We start from the raw sequence: 18,686 nt of genomic DNA on the forward strand, positions 1-18,686 counted from the left end.
TTTATGCAAATCATAGAATGGCATGGGCTGTAAGGGACCCCAAGGATCACCCAACACCCCTGCCACAGGCAGGGCCACCAACCTCCAGGCCTGGATCTACACAAGGTTGCCCAGGGCTCCATCCAACCTGGCCTTGAACAGCTCCAGGTATGTGGCATCCACCACCTCTCTGGGCAGCCTGTTCCAGCACCGTACCACTCTCTCTGTAAAGAGCATGACTCTTCCCTATTACCTTGTCAATCACTGAGGAACAGGAAAACTATCACCTTCTAGAAATAACAAAAGTCTTCATTGCACTTAATATTTTCTTCCAAATCAGTTTATTTTCCTGTATGTCCTACTATAGTCACTGGTGGGTTTTTTCCTAAGGCTCCATAAATAAGTTACACCTCTTTTTTCTGAGCCATGAATAAGTTACTGTAAAATTACGTGATGCATTTTAACTGTTCCACTCCTGTGACGCGGGCCAGTGTTCTCCTTACTTTAGAGGCAAAGGCATCTCACCTCTCTTGGCTCTCAATCCTTTCATTCTTTGTAAACACAACTGTTCTCTCCCTTTTAGACTTAGAAAAACTGAAAGTAAAGAAATGAGTTTTCTCAGGTCACTCTTCATACATATGACTGAGACACAAAGATGCAGCCCCGATCCCCTCCTGTACAGACACCACAGGCATTAGAGCACCATTCCTTTGGGCTCTCCCATCCTGAGGCCGCTGGCCCCATTTTCTTGCTTTAATGCCAGTCTCTGACTGCAGCTGGGAATGCCTGCCAAGACTGGTTGTTCACTCTGCTTTCACTGGCCAACTTTGGGAAAATTGCCGCCTCAATGGAGCAATAGGCCACATAAACATAAGTAACATGTATACACACCTCACAGCCTGCAAACTGCTCCTGTAGAGCTTTAGGAGCTGAAAAACTCTGCGAGTAAGTGAAGGCCACCACTAGGAAGGCCACCACAGCACCTCTGCAGTACCATTAGTTCACAAAGACACCTGGGCTAGTCTTGTAGTTAGTCTTGTAAAAATATATCTAAAACTTGAATTAAAAAATCAAGTTAGGCACAAATCCCGGAGCTCCTACCCAAGATCTCTGCTCATTCTCCCCAGCATTATAAAACCCAAGAATTTAATGAATAAAAAAATGTTTTTCCATTCACAGTAGCAATGAGCAAACAATTCCATTTATGGTCCATCTGGACATACCTCTCTTCTGTATCACAAACCCCGTATTATAATTACACAGTTTTCTGTATTATTGTATAATGTACAGCTGTATTATATAACATGTATTATACGGGAAAATATAGTATAATACAATAGAAGTATATAATACATACTGTTAGACATTTACTACTTAATACAGCTCCATAGCAACACAGGTACAGTTTTAGATCTTACCACCTAACGGTTGGGCTGTGCGGAATTCCAGCATCATCAGAGACTATAGGTTGTGCCCTATCAAGTTTTTTTAAGTCAAAGAACTCTGAACGCCTCTATCGTGCTTGTGCTTCAGGAGCTCTGACAGTTTTTCATTTCTACTATGTAAGTTCTGAGCTCAGGTGATTTCAGTGTCCAAGTTTTATAAATCAGTGCTGAGGTCAGAGCCACCAGCCACGTTCTCATTGGGGAGAGGAAGAACGCCAAGGTGCCATACGTTCGCTGCAGGAAGTAGCAGGAATAGACCTGCCAGGCCAGGAGAAGTGCCATCGCCAGGTGGACAGCCACAGCCACGAGGCGTCGGAGGCGTCGGATATGACGGAAGTGAGAGCAGAAGCTGTGACCCTGGCATCGCAGCAACAGGCACCAGCACAGATAGGCCATCAGCGGCAGGTTGAAGAACAACATCTGGAAAGAAGAGCAGAGAAAAAACAGATGATGAGCAAGCTGAGCATGCTGGGTAATATACGTGAGGCCACAGAAAGGTAAGAGAACGTAAACCTGTTCCATGCTAAGGGCTGAGTACAAGTCCCAGAGCTGGGATCTCAGGATGCACTTCCACAACTCGGCAGCTGACACTGCGGCTGCCCAAGCATTCCTGGCCACTCCCTTGCCGTGGGAGGCGCTGACATGCAGCTGACCTTCCCTGGAGTCGGTTCAGGGGCTAGACTGGGCAAAATACCAGCAGAGTAAAAAAGGAAGGCCCTGTTCAGCCCTCAGTCCCAGCCCGCTCTGGTGTCAGACAAGTGTCAGCCCTGGCACAAGGGATGGACCGTGAAGGAAGCAACGCTGGCCTGGTCTGGTTTAAATGCCAAGGAACTACACCCTTTCTTTCAGACTAATGGCAGCCGAGAAAACTAGAGCACAGGCGGGTGAGACTGCTGGGAAAACTGGACTCGTGTGCGTGGAGGGTGACACCTACTGATGTGAAGGGGTTATTCAGTGTGCAAGGACTGCCCTGGCCATTCTGTTCCTTTTGCTGAAACACTGCAACCTGCACACAAGCTGAGGACAGGAAAAAATTCAGGGTGGTGGATCTGTAGAGCTGGCCTCTAATCTAGACATCCAGAGAGTCCAAAGCAACTTCAGAAGAGGAAAGGAGAAGTCTGAGAAAATAATGCACAACCTCCTGCCTTTCTGCCCTTTAAATCTGCAGAAGGGTAAGAAAGAGCTCTTGTAGTCAGGCACAGCCACTAATTTTCTCTATCCTTCCAAGACTCCTTTCTTCGTGAAACTGTTAAAAACCTCAGAAAAAATTCCAAGAAGAAAACAGTTGTCAGCCTTAATTTTTATAAGAGGTACCTGTAAAATCCCAACCACAAACGTCAGACTGCCCTGTAGGAAGGTACCACCGACGAATATCCCAAAGGCAAAACAGGCCCCCATCTGGCCATCTACCAGTTCACCTACAAACCACGGTCCTGGAAGAGAAGAAACCAAACACAGCACCATCAGAAAGTACAACAAAGCCATGGCCCTTCTCTGAGTGCCCTTTGTACTCCTGAGCACAAAGCAGTTAACTGGGATAAAATGACTTCTCGATCGCTTGCCTATAGCAATAAGCCCAATGTTTTCATCTTCAACAAACAGCAATCTGATGAGCATTCCTCATATCAAAGCATCATGGTACATCAATGAGTTGTGGAGCCCAGTGAAAATACTTTTAAGCTGATTTCATCTCTGCAACAGTTTTCACCGCCACTTACAATGTTTCCCTGGTGAAAGAAGGGAAAAGACAGATGCTGCCCAATGCTGCCTTTTCCCAGGATTACAGTGCTACGTCTGAAAGGCATGGCCAGAAAAAATTCCAGCTTGGCTTAGGCTGCACTGTGTTAGGCATACTGCACCAGCTGCCACAGGAATAGCTAGTTTAGTAACCCATTGTTGGAGGAGAAGTAAACTAAAATTGTTCACATCAGAGCCAAGAGGTCTTGGTGACATGTGAAATATACATTCCACAGATGCATTTCACACCAAGGTCCAACCAGATCTTACTCAAAGTGAAAATAAGTTAAATTTAAAAATATGCACTTTGCTTAAATTACTTTGAGTAATTTAATAATTTGGTTTATTAATTCTAGGGCTTCTACATTAGGCTAGCTTTCAAAGTTCCACATAGAATTTCTAACTTAAATAGATTTTCCCATTGTCCAAGACGTTCTCAGTCTCATTTTTCATCAGGATCTGATGTGTAATTTAAAAATACAATTTCTGTCTTCCAGGACTCTAGGTTACTTACCTAGAAGGGTGTATAAATTCAGGGCCAGGATTGAGTAATATAAGGTGTTTGTTTTACTGAAGACGTGAAGGGAATACGAGGTCAGAGTAAGTAATCTTGGCTTTTCTAAACAGAAAAATACACTTGATTCAGGTTGCAACACACACATATCATATGTGTGTATATATATATATAAAAAACCACTGGTCTTTCTGAAACAAATCTGTACATTCTATTAAGTAAGAACTATAGAAATACTATTTGGTACACCTCTAGAACAAACACAAGGGAATGCATTTCTGTTGTTACTGTGATAACTGAGAGTAAGGAAGTGATAAATATAATAACCTATGTTAAAAAGCAGCAGTACCAGCTGCTTACTGTATGTAAATAAAACTGAACGCTCATTCTATACCCAGAAAATGACGTTAGCTAGATTGAAAAACACAGAGAAAGTTCATATGAAATGAAAAGTGGGATAATCAAAGCAGTAACTTTGCAAACCCAAAAAGGTGGGTCAGCCTAGATTAACTGGATTTTCTTTGATTAAATCTGCTTAGCAAGATTGGATAGCAACTCAGATAAAATGAGGGTTAGGTGGTAAAGCAGCAGCATTCTGACCAGCGCAACAAAAAGCAATATTCACTTTCTAACCCAAGCAGACAATTCATAGACTGAGATTAAGAGAGCCTTAATCTCCAGCTTCCAGACTTTCACCTTTTACACGGCTGCCCTTCTCACAAAGCATTAACTCCTGGAGGACAAGCCTGACCTTTCCAAATCAGCAGCTCTAACAAATTTGTTCCCTAACTTGTAAAACATTTCTCACGGTCTGCAGGGACCTAGCTGAGCAGAGCACTAGTTCTTTTCATTTTTAGCTGCTCAATTCTATGAAGGCAACTGAAAAATCTTTTTGATGCAAGCAGTTGCTGTAGTTACCTCAGGATGCTACATGATTATGTGTATAAAGGAAGGGATGTACACGGATATGAATAGGAAGGGAGGTGGCTTCCAGAAAAATCTCATTAGTAAGGTGTGGTTCAAACAGTTGTTTAAAGGATAAACACCACAGGCATAACAGCATTAATTGTCATTTACCAGATTTATCACAAACAAAATATCAAGTTATGACAGAACTGGTCTCAAGATCATTCTGAGAAAGACCCAAGCACCTTCCTGTTCTCTGGAAAGATTAGTAAACATTATTTTTGCAGAATGAAAGCTGTTCCTCCACTCAGGTGACAGAATTCTGTGCTAGCTGTGGCGAAACAAGCATACACATGCAAGCCCTGCAAAACAAAACACTCCCCTCTGCATCGGATTCTGCAGTGAAAAAATTAAAATGAAACCTTTAGGCTCAAATTAGCTGAATTTTCATTTAAACAAAGATACCTGATTAAGTTCTTAGTTTTTAATTTACTTTATTTGTATATTGGGGGGTTTCCTGGGTCCCCTTAAATGCAAAACAGCTGCTTCCGAGAACCCAACCCAACCCCACAGTATGAGATGCCAGTTAACTGGGCAACTGCTTGCACATCGTTAGTGTGCAGATAGACAGCAAAAAAGGTCTGGGAAAAACAGATCCTCTAAAAGCCACAAATGTTGGGTCATACCTTTGAGCGCCGGCTTTTGGAGGTATCTGAAAGTAACCAGCAAGGTGATCTGAGTCAGCACAATCAGTCCAAAGAGCACACGAGCCTGGAAAGATAGTTTTAACCTCTAAGCCAGCTCTGAGCACGCCTTATGGACATTGAGATCTCTAACTGAAACACATATTCAAAGTTTGTGGTGTCATTGAACTGAAAAGTCACAAGAAAGTTAAGAGATTCTAAGTTACTGGACTGGTATCTCACTGGCTTGAATTCAGTTGGATGGCAGAAAGTGATAGACCCGAATCTTTTAAACCCAGAGTCTGTAAAACACATGGGCTGGGAAAGTGTAAATATGCTTCCTACGTACAATGTTTTCTGAGTGCTGGGCTGAAGAGAACTGCAGCTGGAGGCATTGTAGAGAATACCTGTTACTGATTAACAACATTACTGTAATAACTTTCTTTGAGCCAATTATGACACTATCACGTGGACTTTCCTATGTTGTTCTGCAAGTGCATCTAAACTATCATGACATGCCTTCTTTGCACATGCTGGGAAGTGATACCGCCAGATAGGACCTGGAACTTACTGAGGTCAATGGAATTTTCCCCTCCTCTTTCCTAGAGTTACCTACGATGTCAGCAGAAGATGCAAGACTTTTTGCAGCGTTCTCAACAGTAGATATTGCAACAGATCACGGTGAAGGTTTTTTTTATTCAATATTTCCTTTATCTACTATCTCCAGTAGCTTCTTTCCCATTTCTTGCTTGTACAAAATGTGTAGACACCTATGCCCAAAACCAGACAACTGCAACTAAATCCAGGAAGTCCCCCAGGAAATGCCCCTAAGTCCAGGGGCTGTTTAGCCTAGAGAAGAGGAGGCTGAGGGGAGACCTTATCACCACCTACAACTACCTGACAGGAGGGTGTAGAGAGGTGGGCAATGGTCTCTTTGGCCAGGTGACAGGAGGTGGGACAAGGGGAAATGGCACAGGGCAGGGTCAGGTTAGATATTAGGATAAAGTTCTTCACTGAAGAGCTGTTAGGGCCTGGAACAGGCTGCCCAGGGAGGGGGTTGAGTCACCTTCCCTAGATGTGTTTAACAGACGGGTAGATGAGGTACTTGGGCATATGGTTTAGCTTAGGACAGGAACGGTTGGACTCGATCTTAAAGGTCTTTTCCAACCTTGTGATTCTGTGTGTGTGAAGTTAACTGTTTGCCCAAACCATCACTGCACATTCACAATCAGAGTCTGCAACCGGAAATGATTGCGCAATGCTGATTAAGTCGGATCCAGAGAGAGCAAAGTCTCCCAGGAATTAGAAAGATGCCTCCTGTGGTCTCTGAGAAAACCAACACGCAATGACAGCTGTTTTGCTGAAAGCACTTACTAGAACATAGTGGTCAGCAAGAAGAATAACAGATGGCCAAAAGGCAAATCTAAGAGAGAGGTTTTCTTCCATAGCAAATATATGACTCCGTGTGCTAATTCTTCCTGAAGCATCCTAAATTGATATAATGAGAGAGAGAAATTAAGACTCCAGTTGTGTGCAAAATATCTAGTTAAAATTGCTAATTATCACTTCAGCTTCTGTGGAAAGATCCGATTGATGCATGATGTTAGACATACTGCTGCATAAAATTCTTCTACCTGCATAGGATCACTTACTGTCAGTTTTTTAGCTTCAAGTTAAGTGGTGTTTTTAAGATCATAACATGAAAGGGCTACATATGGAGGAGAGACTCAGAGACTCAGCAACCTGTGGAAGACAACGACTATTGGCCACCACCATTTATTTTCTGAAAGCTCAATTCTAGGTAATGGACCATCTTAAAATATTTTGAAGCTTTTTTTGTGCCTCTTTTCTGGTGTATTTGCTAGAAATTGCTACATTTATTCAGGAGTTTGATATTTCTGCACGTGTAACACTGACCCCTTATCGTCCAGTACATAATAAACATAATATGTAAAGGATATGCAAAGATAAATGGTTTCCAGTAAAGGATTCAGTATGTTTAGTGTGGTTATAGCTGAAACAATAGACAATTCTAGAAACAAAGTACAGCAACTGAGTATTCATATGTTCTCCAGATACCTAACTGAAGTTAGTGCTTCATCCTCCTTGCTTTCCCAGAACTATTCAGTTACAGATAGTGATTTATAACTGGAGGAAATGAATTTTTAAATAATCCCCTTCAGTTACAAGATAACAAGCATGTATTTGCAGGCAAACTATTATTATGCAGGCCTGTATGACCCTCGCCAAATGTTACTTAGTTTTGAGCATATATTTTCATCATCATTAAAAAAGAGAAAACCCAAACAAAAAACCCACCTAAAAATGCATCTTTCCCAAGTAACACATAGCAGAAATCAGTAACAAGCCAGGAGCTGGAACAGTGGCAGCACAGAAAGGCCATTAGGAAAAAAAAAAAAGCATTCTTGCTCTTGTCCTATGAGAAAGACTGCCTAGCTGGGTTCCCCCAAGCAGGACAAAGGTGACTGAAGAAGAGAAGCCTTCACTGAAATATGCCTTTTGCACCCAGTTATGGAACACCAGTTAAGTCTGGTGTTCTGGGAAACAGAAACTGTATTCACTGTCAGCCTATAAGAAATCATGAAAAGAACTTCAAACACATAATGAAAAACAGCATTCTGATCTTCCAGACCCAGTTCCTTTGCCTTCTGAAAACAGGATGCTACTTACTGTTTTTCTTGATCAAGCCCAATTATTTTTTTTTCCAGGGCAACCTTAAAAGCAAATTGTTGCCTTTTACTCAAAAGAATTATTTCTAAAAAATTACTTGCTCTTCTGTCAAGTGTTAACATATTTCTCATGAACAATAAGAATCCTTTCCTTGGTCCAGATGCTTTATGAATGTTCAGTGTTCAGCAGTCAGTGGTTTTTAATTTAAGAAATCCTTGGTTTTTTGTAAGCAGGCAAATATGAACCAAGTCTGTTATCATGTATTTTGTCCCTAGTTATACGATGCAGAAGGGTGATGGAGCAGACAAAAATGTAAGACAAAGAATGCTAACATTCCAGGATAACCTTACCTGGACAGTCACATCTATGTGATGGAATCCTTCCCTGTAGTTTTGTGGGTTCCACTTCAGTACATAGAGAGGGCCAGACACCTGTTGTGCATTCCCCAAATGAACGCCATCTATGTAGACTTTGATGGAGATAATGATAGAAGGAGAGAAGGCCAGAATTCTGAGGAGTTAATAACAGCAAAATAAACAGATTTGTTACAGACTTGAAGATTTGTCATGACTTCCTGAAGAAAAGTCTACAAAGATTACACTGTTGTACTTAAGCGTTCAAAAGTTAGAAATTAAAAAGGTGAAGTATCTGTAGGCTAATGGTGACATGGAGCTCTTCCCTACAGTTAAAGAGAGAAGTTCTGTATTGTATGGTGCAAAAAGATCGATCAGAAGGCTGTGGAACAGACAAAAGAATCAGCAGAGACCCGGCTATCCTGGCAGAAATAATCTTAGGACCCTTCCTCTCAGAACATTTGCTAACACAAAGGGGATGCACCCTCCTGCACACATACAGACAGGCACAGGACCAAATACTGGTGTTAAAAATCGCCAGTCTCTGAAGCCTTTTGTTGCTGGGTGTGATGGCTTGCTTGGGTTTTTCTTTGTATTTGTTTTCCTAGTCAGAATATAACCTCCCAGTCTTTGTATACTGAATTTATGAGGAGTGGAGTGGAATGCAAGGCTGGTATCACACATCTGAGGTACCAACAAATGTAGCATCTATCGGCAGTGCTTATACTCAGAGAAACAGCGATGCTAACATAGATTCACTGTATCCTCTCATCTCTGGTAATACAAAAAGGCATTCCAGGGGAGGCAAATGAAGGAGTCTCATATAGTTATGGGGAATGATTCCACAAGTTCATACATTTAATATAACGATAAGAATGGTCAGATAATGTTATAAAGAAGAAACTGGAAGGTAGGCAGACTTAGTGTGACACTGGTTCCTGACTGAAAAGTACGATGAACTTCTTTTGATTGTAATTCTGTGTATGTAATACACCCATGTATTTCGTGTGCATTGGTTTAATAGCAAATATAAGATGTTGGAAAGGGCACAGAAATTTGAAATTAAAATAAAAAGGAAAAGGTAGAAATGAAAGATGGAGAGACTTAAAGCAGAGGCTTAAGATGTTTTAACCTACAAGGGATGTAAAACTGAAAACACAGAAGGTTAAGAAGTCTGAAATGAATAGAGGAAACACTTTAAAAATTATGACAAAAACCCCTGAAATCAGTGAAGGCAACGTGACCATGTAAGGTTAACCACACAGATGACATGTTAATCTAACTATACCAGCTTTGGTTACATAAAAAAGTTCAATTGAATTTAGGGGAAATAACTGCATAAATAAAACAAATATTAATTACTATGTATGATATCTGTGCTAAAGGGAAATCTAAGTGAGCTCTCAGGAACAATCTTCCAGAGAAGAGTGAATTCTGAGAACAGTGGACACCCATTAAAAAACCCCAACGTTTTGTGTATGTACATATAAATATAGATGTACATCATAACCAAGGAAGACCCCAGCTATTCAAATATAGTCAAATACTGTGAAACCAAGAGATTACAGGGTACCTGATATGAGTAGAATAAAGGATTTTAACCAGTGGTTCATGAACATAACTACTGTATAGGAAGGATTTGGGATTGGTGATGAGAACTACAGGCCATTCTTCAAAGTTAAGATCTGTGAAGCTGAGGAGGTCGTGATCAATTGCAAGGAGCCGGTACCTGTAATGAAAGGATAAAGAATCAGTTGATACAGAACACTGTGTGCACAGCTGATTCCCATGCTTCACAAGTTCCTAAATAGACCTTGTTTGATTCAGTTTCTATTTATCTTCTTCTGTAGTTGATCCATTAACCAAATCTGCTGTCCTAACTACACAGCTGGTTACCTCTGATCATGATCATTTTATTGGGGTTCACTGAAGCACCACTCAAAATTGTAAATGTCCTATTGAATTTTGCATGTGAATCAGATAGATGAACATTATGTTAAAGAATTCAAATAACATGCACATTACTTCAGTGTCTGGGTAGGCACTCTGACCCCCACGTGTTCTCTTCCTGTCTTTGAGCCAGCAGTGTGCCCTGGTGCCTAAGAGAGCCAATGGGATCCTGGGGTGCATCAAGAAAAGTGTGGCCAGCAGGTCGAAGGAGGTGATCCTCCCCCCTCTACTCTGCCGTGGTCAGGCCCCACCTGGAATATTGTGTCCAGTTCTGGGCTCCCTGGTATAAAAAAAGACAGGGATCTCCTGGAGAGAGTCCAGAGGAGGCTACAGAGATGATTAAGGGTCTGGAGCATCTTGCCTATGAGGAAAGGCTGAATGAACTGGGGCTGTTCAGCCTTGAGAAAAGATTAAGGGGGGACCTTATTAATGTTTATAAATATCTGAGGTGTGGGACACAGGGGGAAATGGCCAGCCCCTTCTCAGTGGTCTGTGGGGACAGGACAAGGGGCAATGGCCTCAAGTTGGAGCACAGGAAGTTCCGCACCAACACGCGGAAGAACTCTTACACAGTGAGGGTGACAGAGCCCTGGGACAGGATTCCCAGGGGGGTGTGGAGTCTCCTTCTCTGGAGAGATTCTAGACCCGTCCGGACACTTCCCTGTGCAATATGAGCCAGGGAGCCTGCTTTGGCAGGGAGGTTGGACACGATGATCTCTCAAGGTCCCTTCCAATCCCTATGATTCTGTGATTCTATGTATACAAGTATCTCTCTGAGGGTTACTGCAGAATAAAATCTAATATACTACACATTCCATGACAGTTTTTCACATGCTGCAAAGTTAACATTTCTCAGATAAGAGTACTTTTCCTCCAAAATTCTGAGAGCTGGTGCCGAGCACGGGTAATTTGAAGTAGTGATGCTGAATTTTATTCCAATTTGTCTACTTTGAATGGACATACTAAATGGACATTTAGATGTATTCTTTTTAATTTTTATCTAACATGAATAAATCAAAAATTACTTAATTTGTTGGCAAACTGTCAGTATAAGGAAAAAATGACCCCAAATACAAACAATTTTCTAAAACTTTAATGGGAAAATTCTCCAAAGAGCATGAAAGTGAGTCAGAGTATAACCATGTATGTTCCATATAATATTTTCTTCACACAGGGTTTACTCACCTCCTATTATCCATCCAGTCTCCCAGTTCGAGTTCCAGAGTGCCACCATGGTGTTGACTGTGCAAGGCTGGCATCAGCCCATGCATTGTATGGAGATGTCCACATAAATAAGCTGTGGCAGAACTGGAAAAAACCCCCATAAAAACAGTGTAAGAATTGTGATTATTTCGGTGGGAAGGAAATACCACTGCAGAAAACCTGAAAAGTGACAGATGAGCATGGGAAAAGCAGCAAAAAATGTACTTCAGGCTGAAAACAGGAAGAAAAAGGTAGTTCTCACCTCATTAATGTTCGTATCCCTGGAGCTGGGGAGATGATTGTTGAGGTAGGAAAATGGCCAAACCAGATAGTATGATTGCTCTTCAGACTTTCTGTGGCCATCAAAGACAGCTCTTTCATTTGATTCTGAAATGGGCAGATGTTTGAAAAACAAACAGATAAACCTGTTCAAACTTCAGGGTATTTAAAAACAACAGCAAATGGAAAGCAGAAAGAAACTAATGAAGAAAACAAAAGGTTCTGGTTTATTATTTTTTTTCAAAACAGACAATACTATCAGTTGCGTGCATTCACAAACCACACTATTAGACATACCCCTAAAATCTGATGTTGGAAAAAGAAAGTGAAATCAAGACACTCAACACCTTTCTTGCAACCAAACATGGGAAAAGGGCAAAAAGAGAATGGATTCAGTGTACCATTCTGCATTACATCAACAGGCTCATTAAGTGAGATTATATTTCCTTTGCCTTTATGAATCTGGATTTTGGTAATATTTTTACCCATGCTACGCAATCAAAACACTAATGCAAATCTAATTTATTTTTCAATCTCCTGGCAGAGGTTTAATTCTTCAAGGTAGCTACCTTTATTTTCATTTGGGGGCAAAAACCTGCAAATTACACTCTCTGGACTCCAAGCTGAAAAGGTCTGACCTATGGCAGCCAGCTCTAGACTCCACTGCACTTCTTAGATTTTTGAGTTTTCCTGCAAATCTACTGCATCCACTATGGATTACCATTAACAATGACAACAGTACTTGGCAATCCTGCGTCACCATTCACCTGGCTATCACCAAGAGCTTTACAAACTATTTTAAACTAGCTTTAAAAACTATTAAAACTAGAGCCTCCTTTAGACAAGATTAGAGGGACAATATTTTGAGGTCACTCTCACAGGCAAAGTATGACATCTCTGCACCAGAGTGCTGTAACTCTCTGCCAGCATTTCAGAAGAGGATGTCAAGAACAATTGCATGTCAATAAGCTACAGAGAAAAATCAAAGGGACGCCAAATGTTATCTGATATGTGATTTAAACACTGGGATTAATGTTACTCCTTCAAAACAGTACCATGGAATTTTTATGGTCTCAGAAGATCAGACCTCACTTGCATAAATGACACATTTCTTTACAGCATTATCTTTCACATTATTCCATGGCTCAGCATGACTCGTCTGTAATACACAAGAAAAAAAAAGCATCTCCCAAAGCAAAAAGGAGGGAAAATATCACTCATGCCTTGCTAAAAGCTAAGAAACTACTGAGAGTGTCCTTAAAATGACTAATTTTATGTTGCTGTACTGGTTCTTTCTTGAGAGAGAAGAAACGGTGAGTGTTGACATGCTTGGTTTTGCTAAATAAACGTCCCACATGCATAATAACTGAAAAACATGAAGACTCTTTTAGATGAACACAAATCTTTCAGACAGTTCTTGATAAGAATAAAGACACCCCAACCCTCCTCACCCCTCAAAAAAACCCCAAAACCCACCAAACCCCAACACCCACTAGAGAAACAAAACAGACAGCAAAATGGAATGCCAAGACTTATAAAATACCATGTTTAAAATCCCGAAGAAATTATAGGGTCTCTTAGGACCTGGGCTGAGAGTGGCATCCACACAGATGAATGAATAGTTCCCAAAAGGGGTGGTGTGGATGTAATGGAAAGAGCCATCTTTACGCCACGCAGAATACTTCCTGCCAAAAGAAAATGACAATCTTGCCGTCAGGAAAGCTTGTAGCAATGGTGACAATGACAACCGACAACGACCCACTTCATATAAATGCAAGATTTCTTGCATTAGATCTAGGTCCATCTTCCTGCTGCGTTAAAGCCTCCTCTTAAACATCTCTGGCACTGAAAAGTCTGTACTTCAGAGAATATGCATCACGAGTTGTGTGTTAAGACAAGTGGCAGTTTGGCACACGTTTGAGATTTGTTAGCAGAAATATGCTTCCTCTGAGCAATGTGGTAACTAACGGGGGATCCGTAAAAGAAAGAGAAGTTTGTCTTGTGTTTATTGGTGGTATCTGAAAGAATTGCTCAAAAATAATGTTTCCTTCCTTACCTAGAAACACCAGGAACATCAAATTTGGATAGAGATCTCTTTAAGTTACCCTGATGGCTGATTCTGAACCACAGAAGTATCACGCCTTTTCAATTGTTTTTCCAAAAGATCCAAACCACAGAACCACAAGGTTGGAAAAGACCTTTAAGATCATCAAGTCCGACAGCTCCTGTCCTAAGTACCTCATCTACCTGTCTGTTAAACACACCCAGGGTCAGTGACTCAACCCCCTCCCTGGGCAGCCTGTTCCAGGCCCTCACAACTCTTTCAGGGAAGAACTTTCTCCTAACATCTAACCTGACCCTGCCCTGGGGCAGCTTCGTGCCATTTCCCCTTGTCCTGTCTCCTGTCACCTGGCTGAAGAGACCATCGCCCACCTCTCTGCACCCTCCTGTCAGGTAGTTGTAGGTGATGATAAGGTCTCCCCTGAGCCTCCTCTTCTCCAGGCTAAACACCCCCAGCTCCCTCAGCTACCCCTCATAGGATTTGCCCTCCAGCTCCTTCCCCAGCCTGGCTGCCCTTCTCTGCACTCACTCAAGGACCTCAATGTCCTTCTTATGGTGAGGAGCCCAGAACTGGACGCAGCACTCAAGATGCCGCCTCACCAATGCCAGGTACAGGGGCACAATCACCTTCCCAGACCTACTGGCCACACTGTTTCTGATACAAGCCAGGATGCCATTGGCTTTCCAGAACCAGTACACTATGCCAAACCGCACTAAGAGTAAAGGCAGCAGCGCTTCCTCTTGCTTATGTCTCTTTTTTGTTTCTCAGCATAGCAAATCTTACCAGTTCTCCTGCCACCTGGGGAATGGCACCATAATTTCTCATTCAGGGAGTATCAGAAGAGAGCAAAAAGGGTTTCTGCTCTATTGCATATTACCTGATGCTAATCAACCGCTTGAATCGTAATCTTAAAATAATTCAAGAGAGAACTGTAAACAGGGAAGGATTTAGAAGACATGTCAAATAATTCTTTCCCCCCCCCGTAGCTTTATGCTAATATTGTCTACATTAAATACAGGCAATAATGTATATATACGTTATTTTCTCTCCTTCCATTGACAACAGTTTTCTTCAGATTTTCTAACTTCTAAAATTGAAGTGCTTTTGATACTTGATGCTAGATGGGAATTGCACACATAACCTACTGGCAAAGAAATATAATATTCCAACTAATGCTGCCTAATGAGTTGCTCAATAAAGAGTCAAGTTTTGTAACTAAAATGGTTGTGATTTTAATCTGAGATTAAAATTTATAGAGTTTAATTGAGGGGGGAATATTTAGTTTGTTTGGGTTTTTTTCAGTTTTGGGTTGGGTTTGTGTGTATGTTTGTTTTTTTAGGTTTTGTTGTAGTTTTTTTTAAACCCCTGTAAGGTTTGTGGAAGCTAAAACATCCTCGAGCTCAGATGATGAGTATAATTTGAACACAAAAAAACTGCTGAAAGCAGTTCATATTTACTATTCCCTCACCCATCAGAATAAACAACAAAATGGTCAGAAAGGTTGACGTGAGCAGAATAAAAGGCAATATATTAAAACCAAGTTTCAGGTATAAATCAATACTTCTAATGCCATAAAGACCCTCTCACAAAATTTAGTTTTTGGAACTTAATGTTATATTCATGAATTTCTATAGGAAAACTGGAAGCTCAGTATCCTAATCCTACAATTTCTTCCTTTAGTCTCACTTAAGTGTATATGTAACAAACAAATCATCCCCTGCGAACATAAAACAGTAACCCATGTTTTTATGTAAAATATCACATTTCAATACAAGTGCTGCCTTCTTTAATTTTAATACATAATGAACACAGAACGTGGTGTTCAATAACTTTGCCTTGGCCTCTATTTTTATATCTGTAAGCTATAGCACTAATGTGTACAGCAAAGAATGAATTACTTTTTCAGGCAACCAGACAGTGCTTTGTTATCACTTAGAGATATACTTCTGACTGTTTAACTTCGCAAGGAAGGGGTAGAAGAAAAATGTTATTAATTTTTATATTTTTATTGATGCATCAGATTAAAGGCAGAATTATCTTTTCAGTTTTATTAGTGATGCTTAATAGCTTTTAAGGCCTTTCTTCAGTCTTAGGTGTGAGAATTCTCATTAAAGTTTCTTTTACTTTGCTGTGACGATGCAAACCTCATTGAGAACACATTTGTTTAGCAAGAGACTGATAGTTAATAAGCATGGACTTTTTCACATGACTCAGAATTTCACTTGGAAATTCTTAAGTTGGCTAAATTGCTTCCAAATTTCACCCTTTCCAATCCTTTTTGCTATCGGTGCATCTTCAGTGTGTACTACAGGCGGGTGATCCACACATCTTGTAAACTCGTCTAGGCAAAACAATTCAGGGATGATCCAGCAAATTCACTGGTGCTACATGTTCCCATGGGTGTCACTGGGACTTCTGATAGCAGCCTTAAACCTGAGTGGAAGACTGATTCTAGACTGTCACATAGCCACAACTGTGGTGAAAGATGTATGGATGTGCATTTAGTGCATCCAAACCCCTTGCAGCACCACACATTCATCCTGTTGTGGTAAATCTACATATGAATTCCACGTTTACCTCCAAATGCAGCTGCTGTAGAATCATTTCCCACAGAATTTGTGGAAAAATGTATCTGTACTGCTGGGCCACAGGAAACTGAAGCAAACAAGTATTAGATATTTAATTTGCAATCTTACTGCAAAGTAGATGACTTAAGAGCCTGAACTACAGAATTTAGATATCCAAGTCCTCCTCCAGATCCAAAGAAGTCAAAGCACCACCAAATTATGAGATGAGATTTTGTGTTCAGATGTGAAGAGTAGGAGAAACTGAAAAGTAAACATGAGTTACAGCTGAGGCTACCCTTATAAAGAACAAACAAAAGAGCCAGCTGAAGCGCAGAAGTTTCCTCACCTATCTTCACACATACATCTCAAGTGTGTTCCTCAAGAACATTTGTCCACTCATGACGATCATTTGCCTTCTTGCTTCTCTACTTTCAGTTTTCTAAAATGACTCAGATGTGAGGAAATGGCTCAGACAAAATTAAGACCCATACAATGTGAAATGCACTTTTAGGCATGCAGGACATTAAAAACCTGGACTTCTCTCTTGCTTTCTTTTTCATCTATTTTTTTGTCTACACTAGCTTTACAGAAATATATCACAGAGCTGTCTTGAGGAAATTGAATACATAAGGCACAGAATATTTCGAAGACACAGGCAGGCTTGCAATACATACCATTACAAAATGCAGAGGGGAAAGGGATAGAAGTCTGCATGAATAATTCACTATTACCTCCATCTATTCTGTTCTATCAACTGGCAATGGGATAGACAGAGGGATTAAAAAGTATGGTCCTGACCACTAGAAAGTCAGTGAAAAAAGCATGTGATAACTGAAAAGAGAATATTGCTTAGTGAGTTTGACCTTGAATACAGTGGCATCTGCATGAGAAATAAAAGTACCTGTAATAATTGCGGACACTATCCAGGTGGGGAATGTTGAATGAATCTGTAAAGGAGAGAAAAGGAAATTAAGAAACTTTCAGATCAAATTGGTTATTGACCTATGGGTTTTATTTCATACTGTTGATATATGGCAGTCCCAGCAGGTACTTAAAAGCCTTTTATTTTTGTTAAATAATTGACAAGCAGACTGTCTAACCCTGCAGAGAAGGTATTATATACTTGGTGCAGCTAACCTAAAAGTGGGAACAGTTTTCTCATTGAAGTTTCAATTCAAAGACAAAGTTGTGGGAATGTGAATTTTCATTTAGTGGCTAAAAGCTGACCATGTGTCTCCATTTTGGCCACAAAGCTTTTCAAAAGCTTTTCGTACTAAGTGCATTCTCTGTAAGACCTAACACAGCCAAGGAAAATAAAGTAGCAATAGCATGTGTAAAACAGCAGCTTGTGGAGGTTTGTACTGCAGCTGAGGGTCTACCTCTCCACTGAGGCTGGTAACAGAAGCCTGAGAGGGAAATGGGAGTAAACTGTCATATATAGGCTGTATGTGACAAAGCATGTGGGTTCCCCTCCCCCCAAGTGCTACAATTTCTAGTTTTTCCCCTTCTGTAACACCTGGCTTATGTAGGCTAGAAGGTTGTTAGCTTGAGTTTGAATGTTTAGAAGGTAGCGACAACTACATGGGTACAAATTTCCAGGAGTCCTTTCTAATCAAAAGAAACAGAATTTCCTTTACTTGCTGAATGTGTGATACTTTTTAATTTAAACCTGTGGCAGGAGGTCTAGGAAAAGTAAATGGAAGCCATTTCTTGAGTAGGGTAAGGTTAAGCTTTGCTCTTCCATTTAAAGATGAGTGTACATAAACTAAGGACCTGGAAACCAACATCAGAAGCTGTGTTCTACCACTTGCCAAGCAAAAGCAGTAAAGGAAGACTTACTTCCTTGGTACTGAAACTCCACTGCCTGTAAGCACAGTGGGCCTTCAGTAGAGTAGGCAGGCAAGCCCATCTACTGACTCATAACCACCACTAACATGCTAGTAAGTACTAATACCTTACATTCTAACTTGCCTAAATGCGCTCTGTAATCACAGGAAAGAGAAAGACATTTAACTTCCTTCTTACCATGATTCCCTTTGATGTCTATCCACTTGGTTTTTGCCATGACCCTTGATCTCTTCAGGATTGACTGGTAAGTTTTCCATTCTGCTTCTACCTGTTCAGATCCCAGTTTATCTCTTGTCTTGGCATCTGTCAGGTCACCTGAAAGTGTACAAAGTTGAGATATAACTAGAGGCCTACACTGCTTACACAAACACTTTAACTAGGCAAGCATGTAACCCAAGCCTCCTTTGGTATGTGACTGCAGGCCTTCTGTGTGCAACCTGCATGTTCCTATCTTCTGGTCCAAGAGGTT

At 40.9% G+C, this 18,686-nt stretch overlaps 1 protein-coding gene across 1 annotated transcript; it reads right to left on the reverse strand.

Annotated features, from left to right (window-relative positions):
• Positions 1-1,103: 1,103 nt before the first annotated feature.
• On the reverse strand, positions 1,104-18,449 carry TMEM62 (transmembrane protein 62). Its single transcript, XM_084263967.1, has 12 exons — positions 18,395-18,449; positions 17,271-17,316; positions 13,284-13,425; positions 11,724-11,848; positions 11,444-11,566; positions 9,882-10,037; positions 8,306-8,465; positions 6,639-6,752; positions 5,268-5,352; positions 3,676-3,780; positions 2,739-2,857; positions 1,104-1,844 (listed from the first exon to the last, which is right to left on the reverse strand). The coding sequence occupies exons 1-12, from the start codon at positions 18,432-18,434 to the stop codon at positions 1,509-1,511; spliced, it is 1,551 nt and encodes a 516-aa protein (XP_084120093.1). The 5' UTR covers positions 18,435-18,449; the 3' UTR covers positions 1,104-1,508.
• Positions 18,450-18,686: the final 237 nt, after the last annotated feature.

The sequence above is a fragment of the Gallinula chloropus genome, assembly GCF_964237585.1.
Source record: "Gallinula chloropus genome assembly, chromosome: 4".
NCBI classification, from domain to species: domain Eukaryota; kingdom Metazoa; phylum Chordata; class Aves; order Gruiformes; family Rallidae; genus Gallinula; species Gallinula chloropus.

Coding starts and splice junctions, on each gene's coding strand:
- TMEM62 (XM_084263967.1), bottom strand. CDS start 18,434: ATGGCAAAAACCAAGTGGATAGACATCAAAGGGAATCATG. Junction 11,567..11,723: donor GGGATACGAACATTAATGAG/GTGAGAACTACC, acceptor GGTTTTTTCCAG/TTCTGCCACAGCTTATTTAT. Junction 2,858..3,675: donor GAATTTATACACCCTTCTAG/GTAAGTAACCTA, acceptor CTTCTCTTCCAG/GACCGTGGTTTGTAGGTGAA.